Here is a 21,848-nt window from a genome sequence, read left to right as displayed (position 1 = left end):
ACGCTCAGAGAGAGAGAGACCCCACGCTCAGAGAGAGAGAGACCCCACGCTCAGAGAGAGAGAGACCCCACGCTCAGAGAGAGAGAGACCCCACGCTCAGAGAGAGACCCCACGCTCAGAGAGAGAGAGACCCCACGCTCAGAGAGAGAGAGACCCCACTCTCAGAGAGAGAGAGACTCCACTCTCAGAGAGAGACCCCACGCTCAGAGAGACCCCACGCTCAGAGAGAGAGAGACTCCACTCTCAGAGAGAGACCCCACGCTCAGAGAGAGACCCCACGCTCAGAGAGAGAGACCCCACGCTCAGAGAGAGACCCCACGCTCAGAGAGAGAGAGACCCCACGCTCAGAGAGAGAGAGACCCCACGCTCAGAGAGAGAGAGACCCCACGCTCAGAGAGAGAGAGACCCCACGCTCAGAGAGAGAGAGACCCCACGCTCAGAGAGAGAGAGACCCCACGCTCAGAGAGAGACCCCACGCTCAGAGAGAGAGAGACCCCACGCTCAGAGAGAGAGAGACCCCACTCTCAGAGAGAGAGAGACTCCACTCTCAGAGAGAGACCCCACGCTCAGAGAGACCCCACGCTCAGAGAGACCCCACGCTCAGAGAGAGACCCCACGCTCAGAGAGAGACCCCACGCTCAGAGAGAGTGCTGTGAGGACCTCGGTGTGCATGTTGTTTCTCCACACGCACCCTAAGGTGCACGCTGCCGGTCAGAGTGGTGGCCCACGACCCCCCTACGTGTGTGCGTGTTGCGGTCAGAGTGGTGTTCCGCGACGTGTGTGTGTGTATGATCTATAAGGAGAGGACTGTGCTCCTGGTCATACTTGTGCGGGCGTACGACTCGTGGCAGGTGCGAGCGATCTCGGCCGCCAGCTCCATCTGGTGGCCGGTCTGGTCGCCGGGGGCGCCGTCCGCACCCAGGGCGATCATGCCCCCCGCGAAGCACGTCAGGTGGCCCATCTTGTGCTCCAGAAGACCCCCCTTCCACTCAGCGATGTATGTCAGCCCCCCGCTGGACTTCCTGATCAGGTTGGTCTCGATGGCCTGAGGGACGCAGAGGAAAACCAACGATGGATACTTAGATACACCCCTCCTGTGTTTATGCGGCCTGAGCCAGAATGGACTGGTATCCGTTTGTGAGGTGGGGGGTCGAATCTCAGTTTTTGAATGCTTGGTTTCATTTAATACAAACAAATGTATACAAAAGATTATACTTTTTTTAACGTATATGCATAGTTGTGGACTGCGGATAGCAGGCTATGTTACATGTCATCTGGATATCCCAGTGATGAAATATATGTGTCAGTGAGCTAGACGTTGAGAACTCTTCACGTCAACGCTTCTGTTTAGGAACCGGTAAGCATCATAAGAATTGCCAAGTATAGGAGGACAGGATTATCATCAGTTAGTTTTGGACGTTCAAACATGGTTGAATATTCTGCTAGCACTTTGACAGCTGCCGTCCAGTGTGAGGATACACATTACCCACTGCGGCATTACCCTTCTAATGGTTTAAGAAGGGATGTAATAATGAACGTATTCAGCGGCTATTTCAATGTTCACATGAGTCCATAAGACACCAAACAGCTGTACCTACCATAATTAATGTGCTGGTTATGTAGTCACCATAAATAGAACAGATAGCGACGATCCGACCCTCACAATAGCGGCTGGGTGATTTATCACCGGTAAATAGCACTAGTCCTGCCGTGAAATTTATTTAAATGCTTAATGTTGAAACCACCTAAGATCATTGAAAGAAGGCCTCATACTGTCCAGAGCGTGGGTCTTTAGGCTGAAGCTCTGATGTGACCAAGGCCAACTCAGACTGACCGGTGGACCGCAAAGCCACTGACGCGATGTTGTTGTTCTGCTACTTTATTAAAATTACACCTTTGTTTCACCAATTTAACCGAAAAAAGGATCATTAGATCAAACCCTGATTGTGCAGCCGTGGTTTCCGCCCGCTGCGTTTACAGTGAAAGATGTGCACTATTAATCGACTGATTTATTTTCTCTCCACCGAATATACAGATATTACTAATTATGAATTCAGGGAAGCCCTAGTTTGTGTGTGTGGCGGGGAGGGGGGGCGGGGACATATGTAACACAAGGTACCTAAACCTACCTCAAGTGTTCTAATAGGGAAAAGACAAGTTCCCTGATTGCTGGTTCTATCCTATAATTGGCTGAAACGGGACATTTTTGTACTCCAATCAAATGTTGGTGTCAGGAAAAAAAACTAGCATTTTATTGTAGATATGGGATATATCCCATAACCAAAAATACAAGATCATTCTACCGTTAACTCGGTTGGTTTATGAGGATGTTTACTCATGCAATATTGCAACTACTGCACCACTATGTTCAGGGTTTACTGCTTCAGTAAGCCAAAGGTTCACAAAGACAACCATTAAAACCATTAATGCCATAATGTCAAATACAGCTGCAGACCAATGTATATGGATTGCTTATAGCAGTTCCTTTTAAAAAACAGAAACTTAGCAAGCTACTTGAATGACATAACCTGAATCTGAAATTCAATAAGATGCTTTGGATAAAGTGGATTCGAATTAGAGAACAAGTTCCAAATCTTAGTCAAATGTTTCACATTTTGTTGAGGGGAAATCTTCATAATTCATACTTATGGTAATAAGAATGTCACATTTCATGACAAGAAAACCAATAAAGACAATTTAGAGTGAGTGCTAGAGGTGCTACACAGAGATAAAGACACAGGTGCCTTAGTGCTTTTTACTGCTGTGTCGCCAACGGTCCTCATTATGATACCAGCCCATAGCCGGGCGGCCACTTCCTTCACCTCTTATCATCCACATTAACTCCCTTCCAAGAACACTGATTACCACGGTGTGGGCTGGAGCGGCAGCTGCATCTGCTTTTCGATTTGCTAATGTGTGTGGGTGAGTGTGTGTGTGTGTGGGGAACAGATTCTCCTTGATTAGTTTCCTATGGTTGCTGATGTTCTCTGCATGTTTCCCTCCCCAGGTTCTCGGCCCACCTGGCACCCACCTTGTTCAAAGGAGGATGCTGCTCTTCACCAGTACCCCATCCCTTCACTGTGATTGGTCGTTTTGTGAGGATGTGTCGTTTCATGTAAGCTTCATGTAAACTTAGTTTACCATTCAGAAAGGCAGCAATATCTTCCAGAGGCTTATCTATACATCCTCATTATGCATCTGCCTAAGCAAGGAGTAGATTAACTACAACAGTACTGAGGTTGAGATTGGTTCAATTGGTGAATCAAAGGTGTATTTTTAATAAAGTAGGAAACAACCAATTCATGTCATTGGCTTTGGGATGCACTCCTCAATCCGAGTTGGACTTGGTTACAGCAGAGCTTCAATGCGGCCTAAAGACTCAAAGTATGAGAGCTTCTTTCTCTCTACGAGAGACCATCCTCACACCATCCACCTACCTGCAGGGCATCGTAGTACATCTTCTTGGCTTCCTCGTCAGTCTTGTCAGACATAATCCAGGCTTTCAGCAGATACTCATAGAAACTGTCACCCAGACCGCCAACAGAAACGTGATCTGCAAGAGAAAACATTCAGATGTAAAGTTTGTAAACCACAACACGCACACACAGACACAGTGTGTGACGGAGTGCGTTTGACAGGAGTGTGACGTATTCGGTGACAGCATCCTAGTGTCCCTTCTGGCTGGCTGTGCTTGTACACAGATAACAATGGCTTCCCGCACAAGGCCTATCTACAGTATAAGGATGCCATTAACCAGGCGCAGCCTCTTGTTGGGAGTGACCTGAGGCACCAGACCCTGCATACTCCAATAGGACATCAGACTGTAGGACTCTCCCATAAGGAGCAGGATGCAGAAGGCCTATATAAGGTCACCATGATTCTTTAGGCACCGTTACATATTGTACAGACTGAATCCATAGAATCTTTGCAAGCAGGAAAGTGAAGGAAAGTGGGTCTGGATTTGGTGGTCTCTGTCGGTATATAAATGCACACGGCCAAGCACATCTCATGGTCTCGGAGTGAACATGACAAAGAAGTAGATGGGATTGAGGGAGCCTGGGGGACAGGGCGAAGGGGGTGAACAAATGAGGTGCTAGGTGGACTCACGTTGCCCCCACTGCCCGCTGTTGGGGTTCAGGTAGTTGGGATACAAGCCGTGAGGTTTGTCCAATCGTTCCAGCACTTTCCGGATGTTCATCACCTGAATAGAGAAATCACAATCAATACAATACAACAACCATGGATCAATACAATGAATTCAGACTTCATGGCCAGTGAAAGGGACAGGGAGGGCGTTGCTCATGCACAACCCTGACATGACTTCACACACAGCCTCCTCTACAGCAGGGGTCCCAACCGTTTTTGTTCCAAGGACTGGCATATTCATCAGAAAAAAATTCATTGTTTTTCAAGATGTGTCATATTCACAACAATTAAAGCAACAGGAATGAAATGCTTGAATCTAAGGCTCCCTTCATCAATGGAATAATATAAAATAATACAATTTGTGAGAGAAACACAAGAAAAGATGCCTGAGACCTAAATAAACCCAAAAGTAGTGCAAAGACAGTGGTTTAGTTGCATATTATGAACTAGGTGGCAGCGAGGGCTAGTTGTACAAATTGAATGATATACCAACATTTAAACTTTCAGAACAATTCACAAAATGTTTCCCTTTTCTGGACTCTATGTGTTTTTTCTGGAAATGTTTGAAGGCCCGGTTCTAACGGGTTGGGAATCAATGCTCCCCAGGACCGGACCTCGTCCCCCAGCAGTACCTTCTGAGCGAACTCGGGGTTCCCAGAGAGCTTGCTCAGGTGCATGAACTCCAGATGCAGCGTCCCGTACTCGGCCAGGATGCTGCTGCCGCCCGACGCCCAGGGCCAGTTCCTCCCGATCCCGCTGGCGGAGGGTCAGAGGAACACAGGTCAGCTTTGGGTTCTTGTTTCTAACACAGACTGAGCTTAAATTAACTCTATACAGGTAAAGGAGAAAACTCAAACTCGCAGAAAAATACACAATAAAGGTTTGAATGAGATGTTATAGGATTCTAAATTGTGTTGATTAAAGACAGAAGCGTTGGCCTGGTTATACCAGACTCTCGTACTTCACTTCATTTCATTTCATTTGTACAGAGAGTCTGGACCTAATCAATTGACATACGTTAACTCACTTGAAGGCGGGTGTCTGTTGAAGTCTAAAATGATTGGATCTGCCCAGTGCCACTCTGGATCTGCCATAACCAATCGCTAACGTTTGGTTGTGACGTATGTCATGCGCCGGGAATCACGCGCAGGTTGTACACAAACCAAACACCTTGCGCGTCTGCACGAAAATGTCCGTCAACGACAGCTGCAGGTTTTGTTCGTCGAATTTAATTTATCAGGGAAAAATTGCACATTGTAAATCAACTACCGACCTACAACAACAACTCAAACTGGCGTACGACTTCATCGTCATTGTTCTCAGACACGCCCTCTGTTCGCTGATTGGTGGCCGCTGTGGCGGCACAAGAAAACCAAATTACATACAGCAGGTCCAGACCTAGTACTGAAGGGAAATTCAAATTGAGCGGAAGTACTTAGGCGGGCGGAGCCAGGCTACAGAAGCGTTGCAGTAAGCCGAGACATTAGTGGAAGGCCCTTATGAGTTGATAGGAGAGGCGCATGGGGACGGACCAGCAGGACCAATCCAAAGTTCTCGGGTGTGTGTGTGTATGCATTCCTTCTCGTGTGTGTGTACATTTACATTTTACATTTAGGGCATTTAGCAGACGCTTTTATCCAAAGCGACTTACAATAAGTACATTTGTCATAAGAAGTGCATCAATATATCGGTACAGAAAGGATGTTCATAGAACCAAGTGCAAGTACAACAATCGCTAGGCTAACCAATTCCCCGTGTTACAGCAATGATAGCAGCTACTGCAGTTGCTACACAGTTAAGTACCATAATACAATACAATACAACACAATACAATACAGTGTACACTGGTGGCCAGAAGGGGGAGGGTGGCTATTAGGCCTGCAGCGGATTCGAATTGTATCCGAATCCGTTCGGTTCGTTTACCACAGTTCGGAGCATTCTGGAGATCCGCGGATTTCGGTTTCATGAAGGCATTGCCTTATGTAGCGTATTTTGCCTACTGTAGCCTACGTCCGATACAAAAGGGTGTTTAGGACCCAGCGGAATGCATTCTCTCCAGTGCTGCCCGAGCCAATGAGGTAGCTGTAATAGGTTGTTTTCTGAAGTTCAAGCGCACGATTCCTAAATTTAAAGAAAGTAATTGATACAATTATATTCTAAATATACGGGAGATAAATACAAACGGGTGATAGCGGGATAACGGCCTTCGAGGTCGTCCGGTTCGATGGAAATAATGGACAGGTAGAGGCAACTCTGGCTTCATGCTGCGCTCGTCGCCAGAGTTCTAAGCCTCGTCGGCCGTTATCCCTTACATGTGTCAGTGCACCATGTTTTCAAATGCATTTAGGGGAACATTTATTGCACAAAAAAGCCTTGCAAGTTGTCTGATTGCAGTCAATTAACACATTGCAAATAGCCTGTGGGTCTCATTCATTTTTGTGTTTCTCCCCCAAACCCTCCGTCAAAAAAAAGTCCGCCTTTTTACTACCACGGACATGATCCTAATCCGAACCGTATCCGAAACCGAGGCCCAAAACGGTTATCTGAACCGAACCGTGGACACACTGATCCGTTTCACCCCTAGTGGCTATGCAGTGTCGAGGTGGACTCTGAACAGGTGAGTCTTGAGTCTTTTTCGGAAGATAGTGAGCGACTCTGCGGTCCTGAGAGTGGCAGGGAGCTCGTTCCACCACTGAGGTCCCAAAACTGAGAAAAGTAGTGACTTTGCTGAACGGCCTTTGCTAGCTGTTAGCGATGGCGGTACCAGACGTCCAGCTGAGGTAGTTGAGCGGAGGGATCGAGCTGGGGTGTGTGGCTTTAGCAATGCTTGGAGGTAGGCATGGGCAGTTCCATCGACTGCCTTGTATGCCAGTATGCCAGTGTGTATGCATTCGTTCCTGTGTAAGTAAGTAAGTAAGTAAGTAAGTAAGCAAGTGTGTGTGTGTGTGCGTTCGTTCTCTTGTGCGTTTGTGTATGCGTTCGTTCTCGTATGTGTGTATGCGTTCGTTTTCGCGTGTGTGTATGCGTTTGTTCTCTTGTGTGTGTGTGTATTAGTTAGTTCTCGTGTGTGTGTGTATGCGTTCTTTCTCGTGTGTGTGTGTGTGTATGCATTCATTCTCGTGTGTGTGTGTGTATGCATTCGTTCTCGTGTGTGTGTGTGTATGTGTTCGTTCTCGTGTGCATGTGTGTATGAATTCATTCTCGTGTGTGTGTGTATGCGTGCGTTCTCTTGTGTGTGTATGTGTTCGTTCTCGTGTTTGTGTATGCATTCGTTCTCGTGTGCGTGTGTGTATGAATTCATTCTCGTGTGTGTGTGTGTATGCATCTCGTGTGCGTGTGTTAGATGAGCAGAGGCAGATGACTTCCAGGGCGAGGAATGATGGACATGTTGGCGATGGCGCTTCGGAGTACCATTCATGAATACAGAAACCCCCCCCACCCACACACACAGGGTTCATGCAAACCCTTCATCTATCAAGGTTACTGATGATGTGTGTGTGTGGGGGGGGGGGCAGCAATTGAGAAAAATTAGAAGCCGAGACTTGGGGAAGTGCTTACATGAGAAAGGAAAACACACACGCACACACACACACTTCTTCTGGGTACCCATACTAATGATCTAGAAGCTTCAAGCCTCACACAGTGCCAGCCACAATTAGTTTCCCATTACAGCGTGGATTAAGCCCCCTGCCGCCCAGACACGGGACCACCAGGCCTCCGTCCGCCCGGGCCCTGGCCTCAGACCCCGGGTGACGCAGTGGAACTGGGGTTGATGATTGTTAAGAAATGAATTTCATGAAACAACTTTATTCGGCCTGTTATAGACTGCAATTAGGTTGCGTGTTTGTGTGTGTATTTCTCTGTGTGTGTGTCATGGCGGTGTCTCTCACACCAGCAGTGGAGTCTCATTCAGAAGGATGTCCCAACCACTGCGTGTGCTGTGTAACGATAGTTATGTTATTATAACTCTAGTTCTATGATTGTAGGCGTAGCCGTCTAGGCTTCGCCTTATGGGCTTGTCCCGTGCGCGCGTTTGCGCGCACGGGCACCTATCAGCGTGGGCACCGCCCACATTTCCCACGGTATCGTGTATATAGCACGGTGCATAACGTCGCTCATCCTCCACGCTTTTCTTTCAGCATTTGGAGGGTACAGCAGGTGGGAAACTAGACGGCTACGCCTACAATCATAGAACTAGAGTTATAATAACATAACTATCGTTCTATTTCATGTAGGCTACGCGTCTAGGCTTCGCCTTATGGGCTAAGGTGAAGCTGCGAGCGGAGCCCGATCAATGTACTCCTGCTGGACCCCAGTCAAAACTACCTAAGTCACCAGAACACATTAAGACTCAAAAAAGCCAAGGAAGTGTAAAACACAACAGCTTAATAAAAAACGAATTCCTCCTAGATCAAGCAAGGCAATGATCAAGGGAGAAAAAAGTGAGTCTGTAAAGACTCGGGCTCTAATCCGTGCTTCATGGAACCCATGAAAAGGAAAAGAAAAACCAGAGCAACACGGTTTCCATTAGGTCCGCTACTACCGGGGGCGGAGCCACAGAATCCGGCTCTCCAATAAGGGGACTCTCGGCCGTTTTTAGAAGAAAAGAAAAAAACGAGTGCCACACTGGCAAACAAAGCCACCTGACAATTGGCGAGCCAATAGAAAAACCTCCCTAGCCTGCTTTTCATTTGAAAAAAGGTGGGAGAGTGAGACTGGTAATCAAGTCCAACTCGGCAGCCGGCGAGAGGAAATCCAACCACGCCGCTTTAAAGAACATGTCTATATTCTTAAGCCGTAAAAGGGGTCCCGGGCTCTAGCACAGAGTTACCGAGTGAGCCCCTGGACATGTCTAACATGTAAAAACGGACAAAGGGGCCGGGGGAAGACCAAGACGCAGCCGCGCAGATGTCTTCCACCGAAACGCCCTTGAGTAGAGCCGTTGAAGCGGCCACGCTCCGTGTGGAGTGAGCTTTAACGCCCAACGGTGGAGCCAAGCCCTGCCGAGAGTAGGCTAAGCAAACACCCCCACATACCCAGCGAGAAAACCGCTGCTTAGAGAGAGCGCGGCCCCTGCTAGCGTCGCTATAACACACAAACAACTGTTGTGTGGAGCGGAACGCGGCGGTGCGATTCACGTACATAGCCAACGCCCGAACCGGGCACAGGAGATGCAACTCCGCCTCCGCCTCATCAGAATGAGGCGGGGGGTGAAAAGCCTTAAGCACAATATCCCTCGACCGAAAATAACTATTAATGTTCTTCGGGAGGAACGCAGGATTTGGTCTGAGCAACGCGAAGGAGCTGTCCTCGTTTAGCAACAAGCAACTCGGGCTGACAGACAGAGCGGTTAGCTCACCGGCCCGCTTGAAAGAATTCAAGGCCAACAAGAGTGCCGTCTTAAATGACAAGGCATCCAAGGGGGCCTGAGAAAGAGGCTCAAAAGGATCCCTGGACAATCCGCGCAACACGGTGGGGAGATCCCAGCGTGGTGTAAGCACGCGTGAAACAGGCCTAACCCGTCTAGCCCCACGCAAGAATCTCTTGACCAGTGGATGGCTGAAGATCGGTCCACCATCACAGCCTGCATGGCCAGCCGAAACGGCAGCCGCATAGACCTTGATAGTGGAGAAGGCCAAACCTTTTTCCAATAAGTTTTGCAGAAACGAAAGCACGCTTCCCACCTCGCATTGAGATGGGACAGCGTGGTTCTTCTCACACCAATTAGAGAAGGCGCACCACTTCGCCGCATAGAGGGAAGAAGTAGAAGGCGCACGAGCGCTCTGAATAGTGTTGATAACCGTCTCAGGCAAACCTTTGCCCTGCAGGATCAACCTCTCAGGAGCCAAACCAACAGCCGTCCCGAGACATCGGGCGGGAGGTGCACCGTCCCGTGGGCCTGTGAAAGCACATCCGGCCTGACGGTACTGGCCACGGTGCTGACCGTGAGAGCGCGGCCAGCTCTGGAAACCACAGAGCTGAACGGTTCTCCGGGGCCACTAATATCAGGGACAGACCCTCCTGTCTGACCCGTTCCAGAAGAGGAAGGATCAGCTGGAGCGGGGGAAACGCATACAAGAGAGCCCGCGGCCAAGGTGTGTGTGCCAACGCATCTACCCCCAACGGGGGAAGATCCCGAGGGCTGAGGGAGAACCACCACCTGCAGTGCGTGTTCTCCCTGGACGCGAAGAGGTCCACCTGCGCTGTCCCGAACCTCTGCCAGATCAGTCTGACAATGTCGGGATGTAACCGCCACTAGTCTCGGCGGGGACCGCCTCGAGACATGAGGTCCGCCCCAAAGTTCTGGACGCCCGCGATATGCAGGGCTCTCAGACTGAGGAGATACTGATGAGCCCAAAGCCAGAGCTCGACCGCCTTTCGGTGGAGAGCAGGGGAGCGGACTCCCCCCTGTCTATTGATGTACGCCGCCGCCGACACGCTGTCTGTCCTGATCAGAACGTGACGGCCGCGCACCAGGTGTAAGAAATGCAACAGCACTTTCCTCACAGCGTCGAGCTCCAACACATTTATGTGTGCTGTAGGGGGCGTGCGCCACACGTCTCCGACCGAGTGAGAGAGGCGCGTTCCTCCCCAAACCGTCAACGAGGCGTCCGTGAAGACCACTACGTAGGACGCCACCCTGCCCAGGGGAACACCCTTGAGAAGGGCGGGGGGTCCTTTCCAATATTCCAGGTCTGGCGACACCGAACGGGGGACGAGGAGCACCCTGAGCTTGTGTCGCCTGGGGTCCAACCGTTGGCAAGCAAACCACCGCTGGAGTCTGCGCATAAAAAGCAGACCCAGGGGGACCACGGGGTGGGCAGCTGCCATCAGCCCCAACAGGCGCATGGTGGACAGTGTGGTCACGTTTCTGCGAACGTGAAAACGGGAGAGCGCCGACAGGATGGCGTCTCGCCGAGGAGGCGAAAGCATCGCAGTCATGGTGGCTGAGTCTAGGCAAAGCCCCAAGTAGACTGTCTGCCGGCTGGGGAGCGGGGAGCTCTTCTCCCAGTTGATGGCAAAACCCAGGAAGGAGAGATGGTTTATCACCAACATGGTGTCCCTTCTCGCGGTCTCTTCTGAGTTGCTCAGAATAAGCAGATCGTCTAGGTAGAAGAGAATCCTCTTTCCCTGACGCCTGAGCGGTTCCAACGCCGTCTCCACACATTTCGAGAAGGTGCGCGGAGCCAGGGAATAGCCGAACGGCAGACACTGGTACTCGTACGCCATCCCCATAAAGGCAAAGCGGAGAAACTTCCTGTGCGCCTGCCGAACAGGGACGTGGAAGTAAGCATCCTTGAGATCCAGGGATGTGAACCAATCACCCTCTCTCACACACCGGAACAATGCTCCGACCGTGAGCATTCTGAACTTCCTCGTGGCAACGAATCTGTTGAACACGCGAAGATCCAGAATAGGTCTCATTTCCCCTGACTTCTTGGAAACCAGGAAGTAGCGGGAATAAAAACCTAGGTGAGACTCGTGGGGGGGAACGACAGTGATGGCCCCCTTTACCAAGAGACGTGCCACCTCTGCTGCCAGAGCCGTGCTCGCAGCCGGGTAGGGGTGGGGGACGACGCTTGAACTGTATGGGATGGCCCAATCTCAACGTGGTGTCCAACCACGATGGCAGAACGCACCGCTCTTGCCAACACGCATAGCGGTTGGAGAGAGGGCGTACCAGAACCAGCCGCTGTAAAAACAACGAGCTGTCTAGACGTTGCGCTTGTGACCGCTGAACAGCGCGCGGACCCGTCTCCTCACCTATAATGTGGGGAACCAGGGGACCGGTACAAGCGGCCGCATCCACGGGCTCGTGCAACGAGTCTCTGATCCGTCCACGAGGCTCCAAGGATCGCCGCTTCTTAGAAGCAGGTGAACCAGAGGCCATGTGAACACGCCGTCCGACCGCCACTCTACAGCCACCGGGCTGAGGGGGAGAAAGAGGCAACATGGAGGAACGCGCCACAAGCGTAGGACGCAGGTGGCCTAAGGAATATCGCTCTTTGGGTACCATGTACTGCCGTTCAGGCGAACGGTCTTTAATTTTTTCTTTATTAGGGAAGGAAAAAGTCGGAGCCAGCTTCCGGAACTTCCCGGTCCGTGGCGCTGCTCCACCCGTCCGTGGTGGCGGCGGCCGCTGCTGCTGCTGCTGCTGCTGCTGCTGCTGCTGCAGCACCGGGGCTGGAGTCGGAGGCGGTCCCCTGGAACGCTGGGCCCGGCCTGGACCCCGCTTCCTCCCGGCCTGGACCCCGCTTCCTCCCGGCCTGCTGGTGGGAGGAGCCCGTGAGAATCGCCCCGAACCGGGAACGATTCTCACGGACAGACTGCTGGTGCGCGAGAACCTCGGAGAACCGGGGACCAAATAGACCATCCGGCGCTAGTGGACCCTGGACCAGGCTGGCCCACTCCCGTTCCGGCACCGCAGTGTGGGAGAGCCATATGATTCGCTGAATCATTGTTGCCCACGCCATATGCCGGCCGGCCGAAACGGCTATCAGCTGGCATAGCTGGAGGATGGCGCTGGAAAAGCGGGAAACCGCCAGCCATCTTGCGGCTTCCTCCGGGCCGTAGGCCTCCCGGTCAGCCGACAAGGAGACCATGGCGGAGGAGAGCATGGCGATGTTGTTGACCGCCGCCGCAGATTGAGAGGCACAAACGAACACCCTGTCCGTTAGGCCGACAATCTGTTTCTGGAGGCGGTCGGGGGGCAGCGGCTTTTCGTTAGGGCGCCATCCGGCGCCCGGACAGAGAAGCGCTGCCAGGGGAGGCTCCAGGCGAGGGATCTCCCTCGCCTGAGTATCGGCCCACCCTTCCACGTTGGTGAAATCCGTGTAGGACTTCACCGGGGCCTTCAGTGTAGAAGGGTCCCCACCGGCAGCACTAAAAAAGTGCTGCACAGGCGGGAACAAGGGGCACTGGGTAACCCGTCGGGAAGACGATGGGGTGCGAAAGCACTCGCCCTGCATATCGTCAGATATGGGGGCGAGAGGCGGGGCCGGCATAGGAATTCCTTTGATGGCCGCCACCTCACCCATGATCTCCCCGAAGAGATCGGCCACCCGGCGCGGTCTCTCTCGTTCCACGGCAGTGGCGGTTGAAACCCGGGAGTGGGAAACACCGGACGCCGAGTCGTCGAAGACGTCGTCTATTGAGACAGCGTCGTCGTCGGTGTTGATGACGCCATCGTGGTAGTCCGGGCTGGCCCTGAACAGGTCAATGGCGTCAGCCAGGTCCACCGCAGGAGAGAAGTAGAGGTGTCTGGAGAGGATCCCTTCTTCAGACAGCTCCCGGCATGAGACACAGGAGACGGAGGGCGCCGTGGTCGGCGTCGAGGCACCGAAAACACGCCACGTGCCCGTCACCCGGTGCCAGGGAGGCGGGACAGGAGGCGCAAAGGAGTCCTGAGAAAGACCTAGCCCCAGGAGCGCTCTCAGGTGGCCCTGAAAAGGGCCGTTTGTCCGAGGCCTCTCCCGGGCCGCTGCCACCGGCTTGGGAGATCCGTTGTTCCGTTGAAGACATCTTCTTTTAGTTCTCTAATCTGCTGACAAGCACAAATGCTGAAAGGGAGGATGAGCGACGGTATGCACCGTGCTATATACACGATACCGTGGGAAATGTGGGCGGTGCCCACGCTGATAGGTGCATAGTTTGAATTTTCAAACTATGGGGGGACAAGCCCATAAGGCGAAGCCTAGACGGCGTAGCCTACATGAAATAGAACCTGTGCTCTCTCTCCACAGGCTGACCCGAGGCTGCTGTGTGACACCGAGGACGCAACTTCCGGGTAGCCCACTTGGTTTGGTTAGCAGGACGCTTAGCGTCGACCTGCTATCTCGGTTTGTATCCATTTTTCTGGTATTTATATCTGCGACTTGTTCTGTATACTCTGTATTGTATTCGCTGTTTCATCGTTGGAGCTCCGTCTGCATCAACCACAGTAAGCATGGACTCCGGTTGCTCTTGTTCCGCCTTTCTCATGGATAAAATAGTTCTGTTAGAGAGACGTATATGTCAGTTAGAGGATGAAAGGGTAGCGAGCATAAAGAAGAAAGATACTCCAGAAAGTATAGAGAAAAGACCCGCCAGGCGGACTCGAAGAGCTAGCGCCATCGATAGCAGTGACTCCGTCAAGGCAACCCTGTCGGCAGCACCACTTGCGAAGGCGGACAGCAGCCTGCCTCGCAAGTCTTTGTCGGTGGTAAAAACGCTAGTCATAGGCGACTCTGTTACACGTAAAGTTGGACTACATAATGCAAGTTATTTACCTACCCGGGGCCCGGGCTCCCGACATTGAATCTAATCTTAGGGTGCATACGGAGTTTAGATGCACCAAACACGACACTAGTTTCGACAACATTGTAGTTTATGTCGGCACCAACGATTCTAGGACGAGACAAACCGAGGTCACAAAAAGCCACATAGCTAGGCTTTGTGACTTTGCCAGAAAGATGTGTCGGCATCGATTAATTTTCACTCCCCGATAAGGGTAATGATGCGTTATAGCAGATTATTGTATCGAAATCGCTGGCTGGCACGATATAGTTCAGACTCAGAGCAGGGCTTTGGTTTCATAGATAACTGGCCCTCCTTGTGGGGTTGCCTGGTGTGCTCATGAGAGACGGTCTTCACCCTACTGGGTTAGGCGCCTCAATTATGTCAAAAAACATAGATAAATGTCTTAGCCAGGCGTGACTCATCCACTCACAGCACGCTGGGTTGCAGGTGTTTAGCAAATCTGCTAGCAACATGAGTCTAGAACAGCAGGTGGGTAAGCTGAACCAGTTCATCAGGATGATGTATCTGCAGTATTGCATCAACCCTTTCAGAGTGTGAACCGGACTCCCTCTGAAAATAACGCTGTACCTATATGTACCGCGGTCTCGAGGTGTAAAGCCTGCAGGCGAAGGCCGCGAACAGTATGCCAAAATCGCCCTGACCACTCCAAGATGCACCACGGGGCCGTCATGGAGGGAGATCAATCCATCAGAGAGTGAGAGAGGAAGAGGCATCTCCAAGGATGACCATGGCAAATCGTGGCATCCCAGCCCAGAGCTGGAGGAATCATTTCAACTCTGCGCTGCAGGCCTTGTCGGGCGCCCTACTCGGCCGCCTTCTCTGTCACGCCGGCAGCGGCCTACTTTCTTTCTGCACTTCCTTGTCACTCCATTGTCTATCGGCGTTTATGCCCCCCCCTGATATCCATCTCCCTGTTCCTCTTCCTGGGGGAACGACATTGAGGCGCGATTGATTCACAGTTAGCAATTTAATTACAGCCCTCAAATCCCGGCTGCCGACTATGGAAAGCCAAGAAGGCCACAATCCGGACCTAGAATGGCGGGGTAAAAGTGCAAAACCGCACGGAATCCGTACGGTTTGGCAAGAATTCCGTACGGATTCCGTACGGTTTCCGTACGGATTCCGTACGGTTTTGAATGACTAATAGCCGCGGCTATTAGTCATTCACTCCGGCTATTAGTCATTCACTCCGGCTATTAGTTATTCACTCCGGCTATTAGGTATGCAGAACGAGCCCCTCCCTCTTCTTTGCTTGACCACTACGTTTGAAGGCTGTCCATCGAGGCACTGCAGCAGCGAAACATCGAGCTGCAGTGCCTCGATGTTTCGCTGTAACATAAAGCTGTGTTGTCTTTACTAGTTTCACTACAATGTAATGACCACCATTAGCTAGTGGAAAATACATTTGTGTCTAGTACAGTGATATATTTGTATATGTTAGGCTATATCTTGAGATGGCAGTGTGCGAAATACCCGACAATATTCAGGGATGTCCTCATCCCCAGATTGTTCTCGATATGCAGTAGCCAGCTAGGCCATAACATTACACATAACATGAACATGAACTGAATAAATGCCAGGTATATAGCATATCGGAGACGGGCACACAATCAGTGCATTTGCAAATGAGAGCCTGCAGTATGACCGATCTTGTGACATGTGGTCGGAGAGAGTCGTGTGTCTGTGTGTGTGTGTGTGTAGAGCAAGTTGTTGAAGGAAGTGTTTCTACTTGACGTTACAATATTTCATGGATGCAAGCAAGCCAAGACAATCAATCTATATCTATAGCCTACATGACAACACACACACACACACACACGCGCACACACTTTAAACACACTGGTAAAGCAATAGGAGCCTGCATTGGCTAAAGTTGTTGCGATGCGCGTTATTTTATAACAGGGAGGGGCAAAGTTGTGCATTAGGATTAGGGCTGTCAACGAATATTCAAAGTTCGAATATTCGTTCGAAATGTATCCAAAAACGCGAATTCGAACGTGAAAATTAATATTCGAATGTGAAAAAACACTCCCGCGGTACAAGCGCCTCTATCTGCTTTGTGAATGAGCCTCTGTCTGTTCGCGATGTCCCTCATAATATTCGAATGTGAAAAAACATTCCCGCGGTACAAGTGTAACAGACTAGTATTGTGAAGAGCGAATGTATTTTATCCCCTCGGGGTTTCCGTACTTGGATATAGGTATTCCAGCTCTCACGCTGTGACTGGGTGACTTCTGATAGGTACTAAGTAAACTAGACTATTTTCCCTTCCACGCTTGTGTCATTCTTGTCACATAAATATCTAAGTGCCAACGCTCGGTTACACAAGCGCCTATCTGCTTTGTGAGTGAGCCTCTGTCTGTTCGCGATGTCCCTCATAATATTCGAATGTGAAAAAACACTCCCGCGGTACAAGCGCCTAACTGCTTTGTGAATGAGCCTCCGTCTGTTCGCGATGTCCCTCGTTTTAAAGTAAGGAAATGCCCAGCAGGAAGCCGCCGCCCTATATATTAGATATATATATATCCCACTAATTTGAACCATGGTTTTGTCGCATTATTGACATATTGACGGCAACTGCGTAAAATAGGCAACCAGATATTCGAATAGTTCGAATTCGTGATTTTTTTCCAAACGAACATTCGAATGTCATTTTTGAGCAATTTTGACAGCCCTAATTAGGATACATTGATCCTGAAAGCCTATGTCCTAGAATAATTAATTTGTATTCCGTTTTAGGCCATCTCACTAAAGGTCACTTAAATGTAGCCTATTTAAGCTCACCAAGTCCAGTATTCAGAATGAAAAGCATTTATTCACAAATACGTTCTATTTTTTTGACAAGCGGAGCCGACAGTCATGTGCGAGGATGCAAATTAGCCATGTGCGCAAAACAGAAGATAGACGCAATGAACTGATTGTTGTGAATTGTTTTGGATATGTAGGCTGTTTAGTTGTGGTTGATTGGGCTCTTAGTGAAACAGTCTTGCCTTGGAGTTGGAGAAGTTGGAGTGATTGTGTGAATGTGCGAGAGAGAGCGCACCTGCCGTGGTGATGTTGGGCTTGTAATGGGCTTATATGTGATCAATGATGTATCGGTCTGATCGTATTAGCTGTAGATGGATGGTTAAATAATGTCACAAGATCGGTCATACTGCAGGCTCTCATTTGCAAATGCACTGATTGTGTGCCCGTCTCCGATATGCTATATACCTGGCATTTATTCAGTTCATGTTCATGTTATGTGTAATGTTATGGCCTCGCTGGCTACTGCATATCGAGAACAATCTGGGGATGAGGACATCCCCGAATATTGTCGGGTATTTCGCACACTGCCATCTCAATATATAGCCTAACATATACAAATATATCACTGTACTAGACACAAATGTATTTTCCGCTAGCTAATGGTGGTCATTACATTGTAGTGAAACTAGTAAAGACAACACAGCTTTATGTTACAGCGAAACATCGAGGCACTGCAGCTCTGATTGGTTAGACAGCCTTCAAACTTAGTGGTCAAGCAAAGAAGAGGGAGGGGCCCGTTCTGCATACCTAATAGCCGGAGTGAATAACTAATAGCCGGAGTGAATGACTAATAGCCGGAGTGAATGACTAATAGCCGCGGCTATTAGTCATTCAAAACCGTACGGAAACCGTACGGAATCCGTACGGAATCCGTACGGAATCCGTACGGAAACCGGGCGGAAACCGTACGGATTCCGTACGGAATTCTTGCCAAACCGTACGGATTCCGTACGGATTCCGTGCGGTTTTGTACTTTTACCGCGCCAATCTAGGTCCGGATTGTGGCCTTCTTGGCTTTCCATAGCCGACCGGCGCATGTATCCCTGGGTTTGGACCCGCCAAGCATTTGGAAATCTCCATTCGGCTTTCCTATATTCACCTACTGCCGACTAGGAGGCAACATTTAGTAATTGAAAAACAAACGTCATCCAGTTCCATAGCTCCCTTCCTGCTGAATCCTTCCTGCTGCACATATACCATGTCGGACATAGATTTATCAAGACAGTCTTATATATCTCATATTCTAAAGAAACCACTATATTATACAAATCTTTTAGTCACGCATCAAATAATCATATGATTCTATTTATATATTTCAAAGTCAATATTGTTGCTGTAATCCTGTAATATATATTACTGGATTAGGAACACTAAGAATATTAATATAAAATATTATGCATCATGTATAATCCAATTTACTAAAACTGTACTTTTTATCATAAACCCTGCATGCTTGCTAAAATACCATTTCAAGGTCATGATTACTTCACAGCGTTCGACAGCCTGGAGGCAAAGATAAGGAGCCGTCTATGAAACAAAGCTATGGGCTGTAGGGTTGGCTGCCTACTGTCCGGCATGTACTGCTCATCAGTGACTGGACACCGGACACTTCTCTGGAGACTCTCTTGGCCATAGGACTAGAGACAATGCATACCAATCAATCCACAATATAACATTATGTATTTGGTTGACAAACCCTTTCAAATAGGAGAAGTAGATTACCCATATGCCACCATGCCAATCCAGCCGTCAAGATGTAGCCCTTTTCTGTTTTTACAACGTCTCCAGCTCTGTGTAGAGCCCACCGTATTGTGCTCTGTGTAGAGCCCCACAGTATTGTGCTCCGTGTAGAGCCCCACAGTATTGTGCTCTGTGTAGAGCCCACAGTATTGTGCTCTGTGTAGAGCCCACAGTATTGTGCTCTGTGTCGAGTCCCACAGTATTGTGCGTTGCATAGGCTACTGCGTTAGTATGTCAGAAAAGTCTCAGGTTCTCATTCCGTTGTACTTGCTTTTCATTTGCACAATCCCAAAGTGCTGCACAGGGCTGCAACACAACGTGCAGGTAGAATTAAAACCATCATACAGGATTTAAAAAGAACCTGATGTTTGTTTAACATCGTCACAACTGTTCCAACGTTGGGCTACACAGAAACCTCAACACACGCCTCAGTTCTCCTTCACTTGGGGACCGTTTACATACACTGTGTCCCGATCAAACACTGACCTATATTGACCTTTTATCCTAGTTATACCTCACCTTTGGTCATCTTCAAATAAATACCTTGCATATTATTCCAAAAAGCTATTTTAATGTGGCCAATCTAAACTAAAGGGCTTTCTTCATGGACCTTCTTTGTGGATCTAGTTCTGGAGAGCAGCTTGTTCAAACAGCCTCTGGCTCTGTTCTAATCTCCTTGGCATCAAGTCGAGTCAATCTTTAAACTAGTGTGTGTGTGTGTGTGTGTGTGTGTGTGTGTGTGTGTGGTGTGTGTGTGTGTGTCGGTTTGTGTGTGTGTTTGTTCGTGTGAGGCCAACCAGTGACGGTGTCACTGCAGGACAGTAGAGCTGAATATGGCCTGTAACCTGGTCAGTAGAGATCAGAAACATTAGCCAATCATCAAAGCCTATTGTCATGGAAGAACTAGCCACTGGCGCGTGACTTAATGTTGACTAAAACCAAGACACACGACTGGCCTACAACACTCCCAACACACTGAGCAGCTTAGATAAGCATGTGTGGAAGTGTTTGGGACTCTATAGAGACTTGATGAGACGTGTTGCTATACGATTTGGACAGAGCTGAAAAGACCAAACATGTGTAAGGCTTCCAGAACGCCAGCAGTCCATTTCTGTAGAACAGGACAGAACATGCTGCAGATCACGTGTGTTTTATCTGGGAATGGAACCTGGTGGCCAATAAAGAAGTTTATATTAACACAATATTGGCAATGCCTTTAGTTAGCAGCCCCACCTCCTTTGTATGGACTATAATAGCTGATGCACATGATGACCCATAGATGGCAGCAGACTCACACGGGTCTCATGAGCACGTGCAGACTGAAGAGGAGCAGGGACCTACCTCTTCAGGTTGAGCAGGGCCCAGGGGATCCCGGTCGATGTTTTGAACGCTGGTAAGAGCCTTTCACCAAGCTCCACCGCCTTCCTCCGAAAGACCTGGGAGGACAACAGAGACCATGAGGCCAACATGCTGGGGAAGAAAGAGGAATGCATACACAATCAAATGACTTCAAATTCAGATTGTTTTCCTTTGAATAGCTACCCTTAATGTATTATCTCCCTGCAGAGTGAGTCAGGAAAAACATTGCACATCCCTGTAAACTTAGTCAGCAATCAAAGCCAAAGACTTATCTTCAAAGTTGGATGCACTTAAACCTGCCAACTCACAAATACCGGTAGTCACTTAGCCAGAGAGTGCTATATCAAAGGACTAATGGACCTAGTTGGACCGTTAACCATGGTTCGATGTTTCAGGCCTGCAGTACAGAGCCCGCAGGCTCTGTACTAATGTGAACTCCCCTGGGTTAGATGGCTCTACGGAGGAAACACGCCATTCAGCCGCTCCTGTCTCACTCAATCACTATCCACCCCTGAATAAAATCCACCCGTTCAATTGAACCACTCTATGTTTTCAACTAAGGTCCAACGACATTCAACACCTAAACCTCCCAGAACTATGCACGCTGTTTTGGATTTACTCTACAAACAGCCCACAGAGCAGCGGTACGAGTAGAGGTGAGGAATAGAGGTCAAACCAGGCAGCCATGCCCTTGGTAAGCGCACACCCACTGGTTTAGCCACTAGGCAACCCCAGAGCCTGGAAGCCTCTTGTAACATCGGGCCCCACATCGCGGTGTGCATTCGTCTGTGTACGTTTGTGGCCGTTCTGCCTGTTTATCACAGCATCCTGCAGCCAGCTGATAGGAAGCCCATCTGATAAGAGCTCCTCTGGAGGCCTTCGACCTCCAGCGGTGTCAACAGTTAGCTACACAGATAGCCAGCCTCCATCCATCTCCCTCCCATGTCCAGAAGGGATCTTAAAAAACGAGCTGACATCATGAACGGTGGTCTCATGAATCTCTTGCTGACCATTACCCCTCCAGAATCTACAGCCCAGGGTTATCTGGTAGTTGTTGGTTTAACCTCTGTGCTGGTCTCTTTACTCTGATATCTCATGTCATGATTTGAACACTTACATTGGTCGCCTCAGGCACAATGAACTCTATCAATTATGCTGCCATCTCGATATGTTATATATTGTAAAAATATCTTTACATAATAAAGTAATAACATTTTTACATAATATAGTAATATCTCTTCATATAATATAAATATAAACCTTTTCAACCTGCTTCATAAGCGCTTTCTGGTTTATGCATCACAAATATGAGAAAGGAATATACTGTGGTCATAGACACAGCGGGTATTCAAGTTGACAGGACTACAACAAAGAATAAACTCGGAAAAAGGTCTGATAAAAGCCAAAAGGGAATTTAACAAAATCACTTGTGAAAAACCAAATGCAGCCTGCCTCCGAGTGATGACAGGAGACGCCTTCTCCTCCCATAACCCCCA

General features: G+C 49.4%; 1 protein-coding gene across 1 annotated transcript in view; it reads right to left on the bottom strand.

The window, feature by feature from the left end:
- The window catches only part of man1a1 (mannosidase, alpha, class 1A, member 1), a 110,344-nt gene that overhangs the window by 10,165 nt on the left and 78,331 nt on the right, over window positions 1–21,848 (bottom strand). Inside the window, exons 5-9 of the mRNA XM_056581136.1 lie at window positions 20,335–20,429; window positions 4,779–4,902; window positions 4,108–4,201; window positions 3,438–3,553; window positions 826–1,045 (exon numbers count right to left, since the gene is read on the bottom strand). Of these exons, the coding sequence (XP_056437111.1) occupies window positions 826–1,045; window positions 3,438–3,553; window positions 4,108–4,201; window positions 4,779–4,902; window positions 20,335–20,429 (649 nt within the window). The remainder of the gene's footprint in view (window positions 1–825; window positions 1,046–3,437; window positions 3,554–4,107; window positions 4,202–4,778; window positions 4,903–20,334; window positions 20,430–21,848) is intronic.

Source organism: Gadus chalcogrammus, chromosome 21 (assembly GCF_026213295.1).
Source record: "Gadus chalcogrammus isolate NIFS_2021 chromosome 21, NIFS_Gcha_1.0, whole genome shotgun sequence".
NCBI classification, from domain to species: Eukaryota; Metazoa; Chordata; class Actinopteri; order Gadiformes; family Gadidae; genus Gadus; species Gadus chalcogrammus.
Note: the sequence above shows the minus strand (reverse complement) of the source record. Positions and strands in the feature narration are given on the sequence as shown.